The 20,295-nt window shown below is 39.6% G+C and overlaps 2 protein-coding genes across 4 annotated transcripts in view; one reads left to right on the forward strand and one right to left on the reverse strand.

The window, feature by feature from the left end:
- NAGPA (N-acetylglucosamine-1-phosphodiester alpha-N-acetylglucosaminidase) overlaps nt 1-6,605 on the reverse strand; it is a 953,155-nt gene extending 946,550 nt beyond the window's left edge. The window contains exon 1 of the mRNA XM_044066565.1: nt 6,438-6,605. Coding sequence (XP_043922500.1) covers nt 6,438-6,553 — 116 coding nt within the window. The 5' untranslated portion in view covers nt 6,554-6,605. The remainder of the gene's footprint in view (nt 1-6,437) is intronic.
- Nucleotides 6,606-6,767: 162 nt separating this feature from the next.
- NDUFAF6 (NADH:ubiquinone oxidoreductase complex assembly factor 6) overlaps nt 6,768-20,295 on the forward strand; it is a 583,839-nt gene continuing 570,311 nt past the window's right edge. The window contains exon 1 of one of the 3 annotated variants that reach the window (XM_044066568.1): nt 6,768-6,995. In XM_044066568.1, coding sequence (XP_043922503.1) covers nt 6,844-6,995 — 152 coding nt within the window. In that variant the 5' untranslated portion in view covers nt 6,768-6,843. The remainder of the gene's footprint in view (nt 6,996-20,295) is intronic. The other 2 variants (XM_044066567.1, XM_044066569.1) reach the window with 2 other exon arrangements.

Consider the following 20,295-nt stretch of genomic DNA (forward strand, 5'->3'; position numbering starts at 1 on the left):
CCTTTCAAGCAACCATCTTAAAATAGCAGTCGACAGCATTGCCTATAGTATCTCAGTCCTTATAAGGGGGTTAATCCAGGAATCCAACATTCCCTCTCCCTGGAAAAAAAAAATCACACATTATCCCTCTATGCAAAGTAGATAATTTAACTGCCATTTCTACCTTTAAACCTACAGCAATCGTATCCCCTTCTCCAAAATACTTGAAAAATATATTCAAAAACAATTGCTAAACTATTTCCTGCTGGAAGAACTATCCCTCATACAACATGGCTTCTGTTCCTCCATAGTACTAAAACTGCAATTCTAATGTTTATAGATACTGTCAATAAAACTAGAGGTAATGGGAAACTAGTCTCATTCTTATTTCTAGGCTTGTCTAAGGCTTTCAACACAGTTTGTAACAGCAAACGTCTACTTCAAATGCCCTCAATAGGTCTATCTCAGCCCACCATTCTAGGATTCAGAAGCTACCTGTTCAATAGGCATCAGTAAATAAAACAGCACAGTCCTTGGACTCTCCTCTTTAACATTCTCACCAACACCCTCCACACATCCCATACAACGGCCTTCCCTAATACAGTACAGAGAGGACTCCACACTCATATTCACATCTGACAACATTGCACAATCCTCCCCCAAAATAAATAAATAAACTCAAGAAGCTTTAACAGTCACTGAAACATGGCTTCATAACTCAAAACTCATGCCCAACACCAAAAACCCAAACTACTTTTTCCCCAAATTCCTCCGTCATGGGGGAAAAAAACTCTCTCTCTCTTAATAATAATACAACTCTCTCTCTTAATAATAATACAACTCTCTCTCTTAATAATAATACAACTGGTGAAAACAGTTCTCATAGCACATTATTAGGGATGATAGTAGATGATAACGTTAAAAGTTGACCTGCATATAAAAAACTCATCAGAGCCAAAAACTTTAAACACAACTAAAACTGCACTTGCCGCCACGTATCTCTTCTCACTACTTTATGGTGCTCCCATCGTTACTGACCTCTAGGCATCACAAAAATCAAAACTTGAATAAAGCAATAATAAAGTGGCTAAATTCGCAGCAAATACCCATTTCAGAACCCACTAATGTACAACACCAAAAAGCCTAAATTGCTTAGGATTACCCCATCAAATAACATATATCACTATGATACAATGACTAAAAACAGCTTTGTCCACAAACCTAGAAAATCTGTCATATCTGCTGGGCATAGTCTGCGAAAGCCTGGAACTCCTGACCTGTATCCATCAGGTCAGTACCCTCTCTTCAGTCCCTTGAAATCATTCTGAAAGACTTCTTTGCCAAAATTGGTCTCTGTTCTTGCTCAACCCCAGGAATAAAATATATCTAGAAATATGAAGAAATACTTTTTCATACCTATATTTCCTTACTTTTCCTTCTTAATCCACTTCTTTACTTCGATCATTTTCTCTCCCCTGACTCGCTAAATATGTCATAACCCTGCTTTTTCTCTCACTTAATATTGCAATTCCGGAGTACTACACTAAAATACCTTTCTCTAAAAATTGTTCTAAACACTAAATTAGTCACATAAGCTGTATTTATTTTTAACCAATCGTTTCACATTATGTCTAATGTCTTTGGTATAATTATTTAAACTGTAAGTGACTTCTGTATTATTTCTGAACAGCGTGAAATTATTTTTTTAAATGTTTTGTAATACTTTGGAGTTTTTCTTCCTGGGCTTCTGTTGAAAATAGACAACTACCCAGTGAAACTTTCCTGATAATCAAATGTCATATAATAAATATGTACATGTATGTGTGTGTGTGTGTGTGTGTGTGTGTGTGTGTGTGTGTGTATATATATATATACACACACACACACACACACACACACATATTATATATATATATATATATCCATATACATATAAACACACACACGCACACTTGTTATGTTTACATCATACAAAACAGAATCAGAGATGCCACATACTCTCCAACTGATATTGTTCTGAAGTCGACAAACACATGTGAAATACAGCCACTTAGTATCCCAAAGTGCACATCAGTTTTGACATAAACTGCCAGTAACGTACCTACAGAATACAATGTCCATGCCATGCAAAGACAGTATTGTCACATACTACACGTCCATACCACCTGCAGCCAACACTGTCTCATACTACACAAGTATTATACCATCTGCAGCTGGTACCGTCCCATGCTACACGTCCATACCACCTGCAGCCAACACTGTCTCATACTACACAAGTATTATACCATCTGCAGCTGGTACCGTCCCATGCTACACGTCCATACCACCTGCAGCCAACACTGTCCCATACTACACAAGCATTATACCATCTACAGCTGGTACTGTCCCATGCTACACGTCCATACCACCTGCAGCCAACACTGTCCCATACTACACAAGTATTATACCATCTGCAGCTGGTACCGTCCCATGCTACACGTCCATACCACCTGCAGCCAACACTGTCCCATACTACACAAGTATTATACCATCTGCAGCTGGTACCGTCCCATGCTACACGTCCATACCACCTGCAGCCAACACTGTCCCATACTACACAAGTATTATACCATCTGCAGCTGGTACCGTCCCATGCTACACGTCCATACCACCTGCAGCCAACACTGTCCCATACTACACAAGTATTATACCATCTGCAGCTGGTACCGTCCCATGCTACACGTCCATACCACCTGCAGCCAACACTGTCCCATACTACACAAGTATTATACCATCTGCAGCTGGTACTGTCCCATGCTACACGTCCATACCACCTACAGCCAACACTGTCCCATGCTACACAAGCATTATACCATCTGCAGCTGGTACTGTCCCATGCTACACGTGCATATCACCTGCAGCCAACACTGTCCCATACTACACAAGCATTATACCATCTGCAGCTGGTACTGTCCCATGCTACACGTCCATACCACCTGCAGCCAACACTGTCCCATGCTACACAAGCATTATACCATCTACAGCTGGTACTGTCCCATATATGCCCATTATACCACCTATGGCCATCACTGTCCCCTACTACATGTCCATTATACCACCTGCAGCCAGCATTGTCCTATACTACTCATCCAGTATGCCACCTGCAGCCAAACACTGCCCCATACTACATGTCCATTATGCCACCTGCAGTCAGCACTGTCCCATACTACATGTCCATTGTACTACCTGCAGGCCAGCATTGTCCCATACTACATGTCCAGTATACCACCTGCAGTCAGCACTATCCCATACTACATGTCCACTGCACCATCTGCAGTCAGCACTGTCCCATACTACACATCCATTGTACCTGCAGCCAGCACTGTCCCATATTACATGTCCATTATACCATCTGCAACCAGTACTGTCCCATATTACATGTCCATTACGCCACCTGCAGTCAGCACTGTCCCATACTACACATCAATTATACCACCTGCAGCCAGTACTGTGCCATACTACACGTCCATTATACCACCTCAGCCAGCACTGTCCCAAAGTAAACACCCATTATAACATATCAAGCCAACACTGTCTCACAATAAGTACTTGTAATATCATGAGCAGCTGGCAACATCCCACATCACAAACCTTCAACTCACACTTGATAAAGCCTGGTAATACCGGGCGAAAGCGCTTGTGGCAATTTCTGTGGAATAAAAGCTGTTTATTTTATCTCGTTGGTGCGTTGGTACTTCTTAAATTGAAGAAGCAAGTGGTATCTTGACAGTATTTTTGTGCATAACTTGTTGCAACATCCACTGCCTCTGGACTGGTTGCGGTCAGCCGCATTTTCTTTTTCTTCACATCACAAACCTGCCATACCACATGTGGCTGGCACTGTACCACATCACAAACCTGCCACACAACATGTGGTGGCACTGTACCACATCACAAATCTGCTTTTGCACTGTCCCACAGCAAAAAAAAAAACACCATACCGCATGTGGCTGGCACTGTACCACATCACAAACCTGCCATACCGCATGTGGCTGGCACTGTACCACATCACAAACCTGCCATAACGCATGTGGCTGGCACTGTACCACATCACAAACCTGCCATAACGCATGTGGCTGGCACTGTACCACATCACAAACCTGCCATAACGCATGTGGCTGGCACTGTACCACATCACAAACCTGCCTTTGCACTGTGCCACATCAAAAACCCAGCATACTGCATGCAGCTGGCACTGTCTTACATCATAAACATGATATACCAACTGCATTCCCCCATGCATTTTCTCCTGGGGTCTCCACTGAAAAAGGGCTCTGTCTCAGTTGGACTAACCCGGTTAACAGATGTCAAATAAATAAATAATAAAGGCAGTGACCCACCTGAAAAACTCATCAAAAAGCATGCGACTGTCAGTGTCCCACATCACCAAACCTCCACACACACTACATGCATCTAGCAGTGTCCCATTTCACAAACCTGCCACACCACATGTCTGGCAGTGTCCTACAAACCCGCCATACCACACGAGTCTAGCAGTGTCCCACGTAACAAGCCCGCCATACCACATGCGTCTGGCAGTGTCTCGCATCACAAACCCACCATGCTAGATGCAGCTGGCAGTGCCCTTCATCACAGGCCATAACACCATAACCCTCCGCCCCAAATAATTTATATACTGCGGAGGTGGTGCTGCGGTAGCGTTGCCGCCTCACACTAAGACGTTGTCCTGTTCGATTCTCAGCTAGAGCGTCTTCTGTGTGGAAACATGCGTGAATGGGCGTAACTTCGTTGAAGGTTGTGCGCCAGGGCCGGCAACTCGGCACGTAAAAATATACTGCCAATCATTAGCGGACCGGAGTTCCGCTGTGGCTACCCCTAACCGGGAAAAGCCGAAAGACACAGCAACAGCAGACGATGGAAAACGAAAATTAATTGTCACGAATATTTAAACTAATGTGTGAAACGTAGCAGAATTAGGACAAAGTGAAGTTAGAATGACAGAGCAAAAGAACAATATTTTGCAAATGACCACTAGCAATGCCCTGTTCATTGCTAATTATATTCGTACTTTGTAATCTCACCACCTTCTAATCTCCTTAATCTTAGATTTTTAACTGTTTTTACAAAACCTATGAATTCTTATTCAAAAGACGAGACCAGAAAACAGCACAGCATCACCAATTGCGCTCAGTTCGCGTTCGAAAGACATGCGTGAATGGGCGTGCCTTCGTTGAAGGTTAGGCGTCAAGCTGGCACCTCGGCACCGTAAAAATCTACTGCCAATCATTAGCGGACCGGAGTTTCCCTGTGGCGACCCCTAACCGGGAAATGCCGAAAGAAAACCAACAACAACAACAACCAATCGCTCTCAGTTCATAGGTTAAGTGGGTTTAGAGTACTGTGTAAATGTATTTTTCTTGTAGTATGGATTGATTTTGAATGTGTTTACAGTGTAGGGCAGATTAAAGGTATGACTTAATATAGAAAAAATCTTCAAGGTTTCTTCAGAATGCAAGCAAGACAAACAAAACAATAATTCTGACATCAGAATGGAATGCCACAGATATAACGTTTCTCAAAAAAGTTAAAAGAGAGCACCCTACCACGGAAGGGTGAGTTTCTTTAAAAACTATCTGTTGGATGAACGGAAGTTCGTTAAGAGCACTACAGAAGGCTCATCATACTTCTCAAATGTACAGCAGAATTCCAGATTTTGACTCATATTTTTGCCCCTTTTTATAAAATTTTGTTTTTCTGGCAAATTATTGGCAAGTGATTAAAGACTGAAGACAAAAAATAATGACATAGACATTTGAGTTTCAGACCTCATACCCTTCAGAGGATTCACGCTAAAACAAAACTTGTTATTCTAAGTTTGTAAGAGCAATATTTAAAAAGCGTCCCTATTTTGGGGGCTTTGTCCCCCCTCCCCATTATTAATGGCCCTGTCCAGATTTCTTACTCTAAGAGCTTGACATGAGGATCATTCTCATGAACCTATACAAATACCAGTCTTTCCAAATACTATTTTAGTCACATATGGGACATAGCAACTTTCCTTATTATTCGGTTTAACAACACGCTACTTCACAGTCACACGATATCTTATTACACAGTTTCCAAGGAGAATAACTAACTGTAATTAAACTGCTGAAGACTGAAATTATCAAAGGTTGCGTTAATTCATTCATTGTAGCTTCATTACAGGAAGCACTGTCACACACAAATACTACACTCACAGGTTTCATTTAATTCATAAAGGCTCCTGGTTTAACTATCCTCAGACAATCTAGTTGTACATTAACGCATTCATACTCGAAACAGAAAAATGCCACCCATTACTCAGCTGCTGCTCTACACATAAATAATTGCATACTGCATTAGCAACAACTAATACAAATTCTCAAACTTTGTAGATCTCAAAGTCAGCGATGCACATGTTCACTGTTATAACTTACCCATTACTAGTGCACTTAGAATAGGTACTCAACAAGAGTACAGCTGCCAAACAGTGGTGAAACCTACACAACCCAGGTAGCTGTATTTCCATATCCTGCAGAAAAGAACTGTACATTCTCGTGCCCTGAAAGGCCACGGTACCCTTGGCACTCGCTTCCCAGCGTCACATGATACAAAGTAAACACGTCAGCGGATCTTTTTACTCTCAGGCACTTCAGCCCCGCCTCCAGAGCGAGAGAGAGGCACGTGAAGTACGAGCTCATATTACAAAACAAAAGCCACAGTGGGAGGGTACACCATCTGGTGCCGCCCCTTGTGACAAGGGCATCAACTTCCACCACCTTAATAGGGGTGGAGCTTCACAAGGTGAAAGGTTAAAAAACATGTCGGCTAGCTGTCCGCAGCATGGTGTCCTCTAATATGTTTGCAATGCGTTGGAGAAAATCTTTGCTGTCTGGTAGTATTTTGGCACCTGTATGTACGGAATTACTCAGAAATGCAACCACTGCTCCCAGGGCGCTGCAGCGAGATAAGGATTATTGCGTGGAACTTGTCAGGTAATGCCATTCGAGGAGCTCAGGTCACGCAGTTCTCAACCTCTTACCTGTAGAATGTGGGACCAATCCAAAAAACAGTCCGGGACCATCGCGTACTCTTTCCAAAACATTAGTGCTATTATCTTGGAAAGCTGACCGAGCGAATGGGAATTAGCATGCATTTTCTGAAATAAAAGCAGTCTATACTTCAAGTCATTGTAATTATCTATTAGGGCAGTCTACCTCCTTTTCTCCCTAGATCGCCAGTAGTGAAAAGAGCTAGGAGGAACAGGGTAAAATTTTGAGCCAACCCCACAATGCGTTGTTGGGTTCCTTTACAAACTTGTGTGTGTATGTATGTATATATATATATATATATATATATATATATATATATATATATATATATATGTATATACACACACACACAGGTACGCATTTTCTGTGGTTCCATAGTTTGTTCACGTAGGCTTAACGTTTGTCCTTATTTTACGAGTTATTCCTGATTTGAGAGCTGTCTTTGGAGAGTGCCCTGATATTTTAGATGAACACATCCTATCTTCCTAGTAGTTATTACACAATAGGAGTCCTTGCTATCGCAACTGACAATTTCACCCTCCAAAAAATCTCAACCCCTTAAGTCAAATCGCAATCTCCCCAAGTCAAATTAGGTATGGTTATTTTTCACTGTATTGCATTCATCTGTTAATTTTTGTGAGATATGGGACTTTTTGATGCAAAACTAGAACAGTAAGAGTTTATTTTACTGTGTTACTGAATTTTATGTGTGTGTTGACTAGGATAATGAACAAATCTCAAAATGCCTTGTATACACCCATTGTTCAAATAAAGAGAAAGAAAGAAATCAGTTTTACAAACGCAGAAAGGTTTTAAAGTGTCATGCTTACAAAGAAATATTCAGAAAACATGTGCAGTGAATAGTACACTAGTAAAGGTTGCAGAGTTTGTAGAGATTTTGAACTGTCTAGAGGCATACTCTATTATACACTACAGATACTAGAAAATTATATTAATATAGTATTTTTGATTCTACTCATAATATCTTGAAAACATGTATTTCCTTAATCTGATATACTTTCTCAATAATGTTTGTTGACAGTTTGCTTTAAAATACTTTTCAGATATTGTTTGTTGATCATTTTTTGTTTGAATTGTCAAAATGTATTTCTATCCTTGTTTTGGATCATTTCTCCTTGGGCCTCTGCTGAAAATTGGCATTTCCATTCTCAGACAGACTTTCCTAGTAAACAAAAACGAACGAACAAATGTTATAACAGAGGGCTGTGAATTACTTTAACAAAAGGCTTGCCAGTTGTAAACAAATTCATCGTAAAATTAAACCAAGTCCATTGCATAGGGTGTTCACTGTCTACAAGACCTTTCTGATTTTGTAAACCGTTTGCTTGTAACTGATGAGGTTGCTTACTTAAGGAGGCATAGCAAAGGTGTGTGTATGCTGTGTTGGCCAATCATTTTGCACTTTACTTGTGATGCTACAGCTGTTGTCCAATACTGTGCTGCATGCTGTTCATGTGCATTTAACATTCAGAAGCATTGTATATGTGTTTGCTTTATTGCTTTGGAAATAGGAACTTAAAAGGGACCGCATTGCCCACTGCATGCTGTATTACCTTGGTTTTGCAGGGGAACTATCACAGACCACCTACTAATGGACATGTAAAGAGGGGTGACACTTGTGTACTACACTGTTGAAAATAAAGTAAACTAAATATGTATCTCATTAAATAAGTAGTCCACTGAGACTTGTTTCCTTTAATGCCGTTGCCTAACAGTACAATGAAATGTAAATGGTTATTTTTTCAGCCACCTGTGCCTTGATGAAATTCAAACACTGACCTTTGGGTTTACTCTCTGTATTTCAGCTGAAGTACTGATTCAGAACAATAATATGTAATCAAAGATGATTACCTAAATACTTCTTTTAAGCTAATAGAAAAGTGGTATGTCCCAGTTTCAGTGTTGCAGCTAGCTTATTTTAGTAATACTCTGTCGTTTTTGGTATTTAATGTTTATTTTAGTGAAGTCACAGTAAATATGACTAGCAGATTTTATCCTCCCCTCCTTGTTATTCCCTTCATGTACTGCTGCCTACAGCTCTCAACATTTTTATCCCCACAATCCATGATTAATCCATAAAGGATGCAAGTCAGCACACTGTAAACCTAGGAAGTTGATACAGTAAGAGAATATGAATTAAAATAGTTTCTGTAATAAAATATAAATTTTGCACAATAAGCATTGAAAATTAACACCATAAGAGGACACATTCAAATACAGTTTCTGAAGTAAAGCGTAACTTTATCTTTAATGCCATTTATTACTCTAATCCACAACTTTTTCTAAAACATATCCATTTTAAGATGAAAGAGCAAACATTTGAATCAAAGTCTGGGATGTCTCTGAAAAATCAGAGACCTTTAAGAGGTATACTGCTGTCCTTTTTGTTTACACATCTAAAACACATTCTAGTTTTCATTATAGTACTGTTATTAGACAGATGTTGTGGAAGATTAAAGCAGCTGAGATATCAGTCTTACAAAAATAATTCAGTTTATTATTTATAAATTAACTCAAATGCAGATTCCAAGTTGAAGTCTTGTGGTGTAAGTAAAAACACAGCAAGTATCTCATACTCAGTCTTAAGCAGCTGAAAAACTGTTTCTCTCTGTAGTTTGTCTGGAGTCCTCGGGTAAGAACTATTTTCGGGTTCTTCTTTGTGGACTTTCTTCACTACAGCTGATTATCTTTCTGACCTTGAAGTCCCGTTTTAAATGCGCGAATGCTGTCTGTGTTGCTAGTCTCATATTACATGCATCATGTCATTAACCAAAAAGTATTCCCACAAATACAGGGAGTTGATCTGAAAATCTGAAAGATCTAGTTCTGTCAGGGTAGTACCAGAGTTGTCCGTGGACATCCAAAATATGGGGTATCCTTTTGCTCCGTCATTTTTAAGTTCAGTTTGAAAAATGGCAAAATGGATAAGATGGATAATTTTAGCGTAAAGTAAACTCTGATACCACTTTAGGCATAAAAGGATTAGTGCTTAAATTAACCCTGTCTCTCTTTAAAATGAGATGAGGTTGCCTCTCCATAAGAGCTTGCAACTTGGATACCCTTTTTGCAGAGGTCCAGCCCACTGTTATTTTGTAGGTCTGTTAGCAAAATCCCTTTCAAATCATTTTGATGTGTGACTGCCTTGAAAGAGGAGGATCCATGGACAGCCATGCTGAAATGACTGATAAATGAAGCTGGATGGAGGAGTAAGAAAGGCCATAAGATAGTAACTCACACAAACCAGAGATCAGCTAGCCATGAATGGGTGCTGGTTATGTTGTTGGCACTAGAAAACCTTTTCCATTTACTAATTTATGACTTTCTTGTTTCCATTAGTACCTGCTGCAGGTGCTCAGTCAACAGGTGCTTAAAAGAAACTAAGACCCTGTCATCCAGGCAGTCAGTTGAAGTTGATTGGGGTCGGGATGTATCAAATAACCATGCTCTTGTGTGAGTAGATTCAGTCTGAGGAAGCTTTGGGTAACTGTCCCTGGTCATTTCCAAAAGAAGGGAGAACTGTGGTTGATTAGGCCAGAAGGGAGTTACCACAGTGATCTTGGATGATTCCTTCTGTATCTTCAGAAGTACCCTGGGTATAAGTGGAAAGTGTGGAAAAGCATAGAGGAGCATTCCTGTCGAAGAAAAAGAAAAGGCATCTGTTTTCCAGGACTTTTTGTCAGGGAGTCCTGGAACAGAATCTTGCTGGCTTATTGTTCAGAGAGGAGGCAAAGAGGTCGACTTGAATTTACCACAGATAGATCAAATCTTGGATGACCCCCTGATTTAGTTTCCATTTGTGAGGGTCTGTTCTCATCCTATTCAACTTGGCTGCCACACAGTTCTGCTCTGAATGGAGGATGCCTGTAGAGAGAGGGATTATGCTATGAAACTGTATCCGAAGTTAACATGGCTGGTTTGCAGAGGTGGCATGACCTTGATTCCTTCTTCCTTGTTGATGTACCACATGGCTGTGGTATTGCTTGTAACAACTTGAAGAGGTCGTGGGGACCAAATATATTCAGAGAGTTGAGTGCCTTGATCAGGTTAAGCATCTTTTTTATATTTATGTGTTTGCATTTGTTGTTGGTGTCCCACGCATTTTATACTTTTATTCATCCTGAAATTACTGCCCAACCAAATTCTGGGGTATCTGTGGTGACTGACTGCTTTGGAATGGGGGAAGAAGGGAAAGCTCTAGATTTAAGGATATTTGCTATCTTTACCCAGTAATTTATTTTCTGACAAACCCTAGCACTGTGATTGGACAAAGACATTGATGCTAGTACCAACGAGACCTCGGGTATCATTGTATCTTTCTCATATGGAGTCTTGTCTGGGATATCATAAGAATTGTAGCTACGATAAGACCCAAAATCCTGAGGTATTTCCTCACCATGACCAAAGTCTGTCTGTAAAAGTTTATTTTATTTTGTTTTATTTATTTGACGTTTGCTGACCAGGTTAGTCCAGCTGGGCAGATAGATGCCCCTTTTCAGTGGAGACCCGAGGAGAAAAGCTCCAAAGGGTAAATAACAAATATAAAATGTCACCCTACATTAAGTATAACAGGAGTAAAATGCAGTTTAACAATAGTCACGTACGGTGATCCTTGACATAATCACAGTAGTAGTAATATACACTATATAAGAATGATCACAATACAGTTTCATCCTATACATAGTCACGGTACAGTTTCTTACAGTTGTGAAGCAAGAGGTAGGTTGAAGAATAAAAATACAATACTTCTGGACCAGAGAGTCTTAGTATAGTTTGTTTTTAGGAACAAGTGCAGGATAAGAGAAAGAGTGGAACAGATTATTAGGTAGGAGGGGTTAGTTTCAGCATAGGGGAGAGGTACATTAAGTTGGGTCAGTGCAAGAGCAAGTCTTAGAGCTTAATAGTCTTTTAGTGTTTTTTTTTTTAAACAGTTTGAGTTTGTAATTGATCTTAAATATAGGGGCGGTTTGTTCCTTGCATTGGCAACAGAGTGATTATAGAGAAGTTTGACAACGGTTTTATTGGATTTGTAGATCTGCAGGAGGAGCTGGTCTGAGCAGCAGAATGTACGATTAAGAATGTAGGGGGTGATGACAGCTGAGAGAGCAGGACAGGAGTGGGGTTGGTTTAAAATGGAGTGAGTCAGATGTAGTTGAGGCAGAAGGAGTTGATGGTGCAATTCTAGCCATTGTAGGTTTTTTAGACATAGGCAGTGGTGTGAGCAATATTGGTGGCAAATCTAGCAATTTTTTTGTATGTGAGTTCTAGTTCAGGCAAAAGAGTAGTTTAAAGGTTAGTAAGGATTGGGGCAGCATATAGTAGGTGGGTAGTAGATAGGCTTGTGATAGAGTTTAGATTCATTTGTGAGGATTTTTTTGTTTCTGTAGAGTAGGCCCAGTTTTTGGTGAGTCTTTTTAATCCAGTTTTGGATGTGAAGATCAAATTTTAGTTGATTGTCAGTAATGACCCCTGATAGTTTAGTGTGGGGTTCAACCTTGATAGTTGTGCTGTTAAGGGAGGAGACAATTAAGGTAGATTTGAGGTGTTAGGGAGACTTGGGGAGGAAGAGGAGGAGTTTAATTTTATTTGAGGTCGAGTAGGAGTTGGTAGGATGTTGGCCATTTTTTGACGGAACGGCGAGGTTCTTGTGTAAGGGTGAGTAGATGGGGGATATTGTCATGGGTGGAAACTGTTGTAGAGTAGAGTCATCAGCTTATTGTATTAAAGAGGAGTGCAGACAGGAAAGATGGACGTTGTTAGTGAAAGTTAAATAGTAGGGGTCCAAGGATGGAGCCTTGACGAACCCCTGTTTGGACTGGGAGGAAGGGGGAAGATGCAGACAGCCATCTTACAGACTGAAGTCTGTTGGAGAGATGGCTAAAGAACCAGGAAAGAGCAGGGTTGGAGAGATTAAGGCTAGTTAGTTTGGGCAAAATTAGGTTATAGGAGACAGTGTCAAAGGTCTAGAGAGGTCAAGGAATAGACATGAGGCTAATTTATTGTCTTGAGATCTAGAGATATTCTGTGTAAAAGATATTAGTGTGGTGGATGTACTGTGGTTAGGGCAAAAGCCATGTTGGGTAGGGGTGAGGAGATTTTCTTGTAGCAGATGGGCAAGGAACTGTTTGTGAATGCTTTCAAGAATCTTTGATAGGGGAGATACAATAGCAGTAGGCCTGAAATTAGATGGGTCATTGGAGTCTCCTCCTTTATGAAGGGGAATAACACAAAATTTCTGCCGGATATCAGGAACAGATCTAGGTAAAAATCTAGTTTTCCTCTGGAAGAAAAGCTCTTTGAGGTGTCTAGCTTACACAGCAGGAACACAGTCCTGTGTAAAGGAGTCAAAAAACACTTTTGAATGTTTTCTTGGTATCCCAACTTGTGTAGCAGATCTCACACAAGTGAGAGATTCTCAACACTTTGCTAATGACTGTGCAGAGACAAGCAAGTTGTCTGAATGTGGGTAAAAGTGGCCAGCAGTGAGCTATAACTCATAGCCGGCCTTAGGCATAGGCCAACTAGGTGGCCACCTAGGCGCTGCTCTAGCAGGGGCACTTTTTCAGTGTTTATTTGGTGTAAGTCGATCAGGATGGGGGCACCAGGTGGTGTGCCGTGGAGCCCTTTTGCCTAGGGCACCAGTCGACCCAAGGACACTCCTAACTGGACACTTTGTGAACACTCTTGGTGCAGTAGATAGTCCAGAGGGTGAGGCAGGGAACAGATGAGTCTTTGTGTGATTCGATCACATTAAAAATGCCCGAAATCTGGATGAATAGGGATGTGATGATAAACCTCTTTTAAATCTGGTGTTACCAAGAAACTTGACTGAGGAAGATGATGTAACAGGTTGTGAAATTACATTATTTTGAATTTGGACACTATCACAAACAGGTTTAGTTGAGAAAGATCCAGAACTGGTCTCCAAGCATTTTCTTTCTTTGTCACTAAACTTCTCCTTTTCCTAACTGGGAAGGAAGAACTGGTTTTGACACACCCTGAGACAGCTTGTGATGAAGGACAGCTGAAAATAACACTCTGGTCTGGTTTGGTAGATGAGGGATTACCTCCTGGAAAGGAGGATTTTTTTCCACACTGCTATCTGCATCCTTGATGAACGATCTTCAAAAATGCATTTGTCTAAAACAAAGAGAAAATTAGAGATTCAGACTTTCTACAAGGGAAATGGGGCTGCCTATGTGTGTGGGGGCGGTGAGGTCCTTAATTAGTTATTCTGAATTTTTGGACTGTCCTTGGTTTTTGTGAGGTTCCAGAATTCTTCTTAAACATCTGTTTACCTGCATATTGTTATTTTTTTGCCCAAATTGTATTGGGGAGGGGAGGGTTACAGAATCCTTTAGAAAATTTGGAATTGAAGGACTGAAAAATCCTTACAGATTCTCTGTAAAAATGTACATCTTTGATACAACTTTTTGTTCACCTCTGCATCAGAGAGGCCAAAAACTAAATCTCTATTTAGGAATAAATTAAAATCTCATTTTTAACATAATCTGAGATGTATTCTGAGAACGCAGCCAGGCATACCTCCTCAAAACACTACAGATGGACATAGCCCTAGGAAAAGTGTCAACAGAGACATACACACACTTTAAACAATCAGCAGTGACCGTATAATCGGAGTAACTAAATTATTTAAAGCAGAATTTTCTTCACAAGAAGAAATTGCAGGCAAAACATTCCTCATACTTTCACAGTCAAAACAAACTTTAACATACAAGCCCGACAGTTCAAAATTCTGAAAATCAAAGTTGCAGAAGCATAGAATTTTTCCCATACTTATCAGTATCTTTCCATTCTTATGAAAAAGAGTACGATTAGAATTAACTGGATACTTAGCAGAAGCAGAATAAACTGCAGCTGTAGCTCCTGGGTCAGGTTTGTGAAGGATGTATACACTGAGGAGCTTTATACATCCTGTCTGGCTTTTTAGGGGCAGCTGGCTGGCTGACTATCAGGAGCATTGCAGGCGGTATCATGCATGTTCTCCAAAGCTGGCACTGGCAGAACTAGAGGAATAGGTGAAGGCTGTGCAAATTCCTTCTGTAACAGCTCATAATATTTTCTGAGGGACTGAGAAATCTCCATGTTCTTCCACTGAAAACACTGTCACATTCTGGAAAGAGTCTCAGAGAAAGATAAACCCGTAGGGGGGTATACAGAAATTGAAATCTTCTCTTAATCTGAATCACAAATGTGAGGAGAAAGCCCTGTATCTGTCCCTTCATCTTCCTGCCCAAATGTAGAATCTTGAATCTGTTCAGGAAAAGAGATATCCTTCTTTCTGTTATAAGAAGGATCAGTAGACTTGAGTTAAACCCTGAGCTAGACTCCGTAAACTACTCTTGTCTGATAAATTTGAGGAGGGCAGATACATGTGTAGTTTTCTGTTTGATAGGAAAAACTGAGGACAACAGTCTTTTGTTAAAGGAAGTAGCTTCTCCAAGGATGGGCACAACATTCTGACAAATCAGGGAAGCCTTACCCGTTCCCTCTCTTAGGACCGACCAACAATGGTTCTCCCTTGCCCACTGTGGGGACCCCAACAGCCGTATAGGACGTGGCTAACTCCCATTCCATAGTGTCTGTAGGTGCTACACCAGAGGCTTCTGGGTAAAAGATGAGCAGTGTGAGGTACAGCTAATGGTCATAACAGAGTCTCAAACCTGCAGCTGAGGCAAATTGCTATCTTAAAGGCTATTTGCTAACTTTTCCTTTTTGTATTAGGAAGTAAAACAGACAGTTTCACAGTCAAGCTGAAAATGGTGCCTCTTTCTCTTGGGAAAACAAGCAGCAGAAATGGGTACAATTTAAAACTCTCTTTCACATAGAACACAGTAAAAAGCACTTTAAAACTTTTTGCCGTCCACAGCAAGTAAAATAAATACAATTTCTTCACAGAAAAAATGTTTTTCAGTTACTTTAAACAGCTTTTAAACTGACAGGAAAAAAAGAGTGCTTTCATTTAAAAGGACAGTGCAGTCATGTGACAGTCCATTAAACACAAACTCCTAGCTTTAAAATAACATTTCTGAATAGGAAGATGTTATAAAATAAGGAAGTTTTTCCCCAAAGGGAACTTATCTGCCCAGTAAAGGAACAACACAGGCTGACCATAGATGCTTGAAAGCCTCACATGACCATATTCTTCTGCGGCAGGAAAGCTCTGAAGGGCTTGGTGCCCAAATCTGTCTTTTTAGTTTGCTCAGCTTGAGCTGACTGACTGCTTGCATGCATGGAAGGTGCGCTGAAACTTTGGAAGCTGGATAACTTTTGTATCCTATGCAGGATATAACCCTTATAGCTGAGGCTACTGCAGCAAAGATCACTATGATGAACATGTAGCTTTCTACCCTTAAAGCCCCTGGTAAAACTTAAAGAAACATTACTTACTTAAAGAAACATCACTACATTGAACTCCCAATAACGTTCTTGTAGTTATTTTTACAAGTTTTTATACTTTTTGGGGGTTATATTTTCTTTACCATAGACCACGTTTAATACATTTTGGTTCAGTCATTCTGTCATCTTGTGAGAGCTACCCACTATGGTGCACTTAACCCTACTGAAACCCTTGGTTCCATGTTGTTTGGACTGACTGTGCAGAGATGGGTCATCTATATTGTAGTGGGTCAAGACAGCTCAGTACACTATTTTACCTTTGAACAAATGCAGTCCTTTTAGTATAGAGAAGGCTGTTTTCTCCAGTCTTTCTACCAAGTTTGTCAACCTTATACATTGGTTCACTGTTGCACTTTGTAATGTTTTATTTCTTAGAATCAAATCATTACAGACTTATTTGTTCCATTCTTCAAATCTTTTTTTCTTTTGTTATTCAGATGAGGATGATGTAGTACATGGTTATCATGAACGTACAACATCTGTTAAATTAAAAATGATTTATATTCCAGTCTTGTTTTTTATGATAAAATAAAAGTAGTTTCCACTACTCTGAATGCAGTTATGAGAATGGCTTTCTTTAGTTTAAGAAGTTATTTAACAATTGTTATAATTTTGTATATACTGAGTGGCATGCTTTAGACAGTCTAAGTGATAATAGGAGTTTGCATATTATACCTTTAGGTAAAGAAAATATATTTTGAGTGTTTAGGTGAGTTTCTTTTATATTTTGAGTGTTTAGGTGAGTTTTTTTTTTCTTCATAGAACTGTTTGACTCAGCTGATCTCAGACATTCACGATTCTAATGATTTTTGAATAAAATAAAATGACTTGTCTGGAGTGGAATGACATTGGATAACAGTAGATGTTAATAGTCTATCGATTCTTGGCTGGGATGCCTTCTGTGTGGAGCCTGCATGGGTTCTCTGCATTTGCGTGGGTTTCCTCTGGTGCTCCGGTTTCCTCCCACATTCCAAAAGACATGATGGCCTCAACTGAATATCAGCTCTATCCCGGTTGGACTTTCCCAGTAAACAAATGTTAAATAAAAAAAAATGTATACCAAATTATTTTAGGCGATTCCCCCGCTAGTATTTACAGTATTAAATTATTCATGTTTTCTGTCCAAAATAATTTGTTTTTTGACAGTAATATGCATAGACAACTGAAAGGAACAGGAGCCCCATTTCTCCCCGTGCATGCCTGTTGGTCATGGGGCTTTTTAATACTTATATATTTTTAGTCCTGGAATATATTATAGTTTAGAATTATTGATGACTGCATTTTTTTATTTGAGAGGCTTCAGGCAAGTGGTGAGGCTCATTCCTTGGTTATCTATTAGCATATTTGTATTGATTATTTCCAGGTAAAATCTGTATAAATGAAACTTGAGTTTTTTGAAAATCAAGCTTCTTGGGAGTAAGGGCAAACACATTATTCTTGGATTAAAAGCAACACCCACCACATTGTTAAAAGCCTTCGTCTGTGGTGAGCTACATAGCAATCATAGAATGGATTGTGAAACACTCAAATGTTTGAAGGAAGCAGTTAATGTTAAAACTAATCATAATTTCTTGAAACAGAGTATATCCATAATGTCATGCAAGTCTGTTTTTTAAAACTGAGAGTCAGGCTTTGTACAAGTATGTGGAGAGACTTTAATACAAGTGTAGTTTTGTAGAAGTAGATGTGAATACCCACAAAACAAATTTATTTTGTGTCTGAATATTGGAATTTTTTTCCAGGATAAAATTTTAAGTAGAATCTAGATAAATCATTTAATTAAAAGTTATAGAAGTGGAAGGTATAGAAAGGATTTTTTTGTACAAATCCCTCTTTGAGGCCACACTTGACAACATTGTCATGTCTTTAGACACTCCCAGGAAGAAACATGTTATGATAACCTTTTGGAAAAAAGTAACAAGTTTGGTATTTTATGTAGAGATAAAGTTGTAATATATGTTCTGAGGTGTCCATGTGACTATTTTTATGTAGGTAAAAGTTTGGAGCATATCAGAAACATTAGACGTAAGATATCGGGAAGTATTATTGCTAGACATTTTCATTCTGTAGAGTGTTATTTTTCAATAAAGTTGTAAACCATAAGCCCCACAATTGCCCTTTTCAGGGGTGACTTTTGAGCAGTGTCTTAAGTGACATGATCAGAGTCACACAGCAGGCAAATGGAGGTAGACCGAATCAAACCCTGTACCCATGGCTGGAGGAAGCTGCTCATTAACAGCTGAGATCCTTAATCCTGTGTGCTGTCAGACCATATTTGAAATGATTTGTTTGGAACAGTTTTGTGCTAGTGAAAGAGTGAAGGTTTAAAAGAATTAAATTCGTTTTATAAATGCATTTTAAAATATAATGCACAGAGTTCACTGGCTTTAAATATAGAGCGTAATTGGAATTCTTCCTTAGTCTAAATAATTATTTGGTTATTTTTAGTGATTAATGTACTATTAATTTGATTTACTGTTCAAATATTTGCACAGGTGTATTTTTATACTCCATTATTGGTTACTTTTCTGATTATTTTACAGTACATTGTAAGCTTTTATTAATCATGCAGTGGCCATGGAGATGGTATCCTTTAGGGTCTGGGTGGGGTGACAGAACCCCTAGCCATTCTTTATTATATGTATAAGTAGTTTAACAATGCAATATGACCTTTTTAATTTATGTGGAGTTAGCATATTTAGAGATTATAGGGGGTCGGGGTGGGAGGCAGAGCTCACCTTCACTTATATATTTTGTAATATTTTATTTTGCATTAATAATTCAGTATTGCATTGTATTCTATTGCTTCTAATTTCCATGTTGTATGAATTTAACATTTTTTTGTATTCCACATCCTTCCAGCTGTCAGCACATCTGTAATTGTTAGCCCATTAGTTTCCCAGTAGAGTGAGAGATGATTGTTAGCGGATATCATCCAGGCAGCCATTAGAGTTATGGACTGAACCCCTCTCGTGGCAGCGGCTGTGCGAGCTCACAGGTGGAGGGTTGTGTTATGGCCATCCCCTCTGCATACACCCCATGAAGGCCACCATGAAGATGTGACTTGAAAGAGACAGCTGAATGTCCTAGCTTGTATGTTGCATGTTGTTCACCCCTGCTGAAGTAGTGCCAGCATTGCAGTTAGCCTGGTCACCTCATTCCCCTCAGGATATGTGAGCTGATGTTGACGACTCCGTTCCTCCCCCTTATCCTGAATTAATTTGTCTTGGATCGTCTGGGTCATTCCCTCTTTGCCATGGACATGGGTATGAGAGTTGAACATTTTTGATTCTTTTTGGCACTTTTACTAATATTCTTTCTTGTGTACCTATGAAATTAGTGGTTAGGGTGAAAGAAGTGCAGTCATATCCGAAACCTACTGTGTAGTCCCTTAGAACTGCTGGGTGCACTGCATTTAATGTCACATGTGGTTTGAAATGAGGAATTCGATCTGTGTGTGTTCTGATCCAGCAACATTTTTTTTTATTATTTTTATTTATTTTTATTTATTTATTTATTTAACATTTGTTGACCGGGAAAGTCCGACTAGGTTCCACAGATCTTGTTTTCAGCGGAGGCCCGGGGAGAAATGCTCCAGAATGGATTCTGTGTATGCCATCGAGAGAAGTTTTAAGTTCCCAGTTACATTTCCTGGATGTGAATATTGTTTGCATTTTTTCTAAAGTCTGGTAGTGTGTGTGTGTGTGTGTGTGTGTGTGTGTGTGTGTGTGTGTGTGTGTGTTTGATGAGAGTGACCACTGTGTGCTGTTTTGAGGATCCTTTATTTCCTCGCTGCTGAATGACT

Source organism: Protopterus annectens, chromosome 3.part1 (assembly GCF_019279795.1).
Source record: "Protopterus annectens isolate FY-2018-M chromosome 3.part1, PAN1.0, whole genome shotgun sequence".
Classification (NCBI taxonomy): Eukaryota; Metazoa; Chordata; order Ceratodontiformes; family Protopteridae; genus Protopterus; species Protopterus annectens.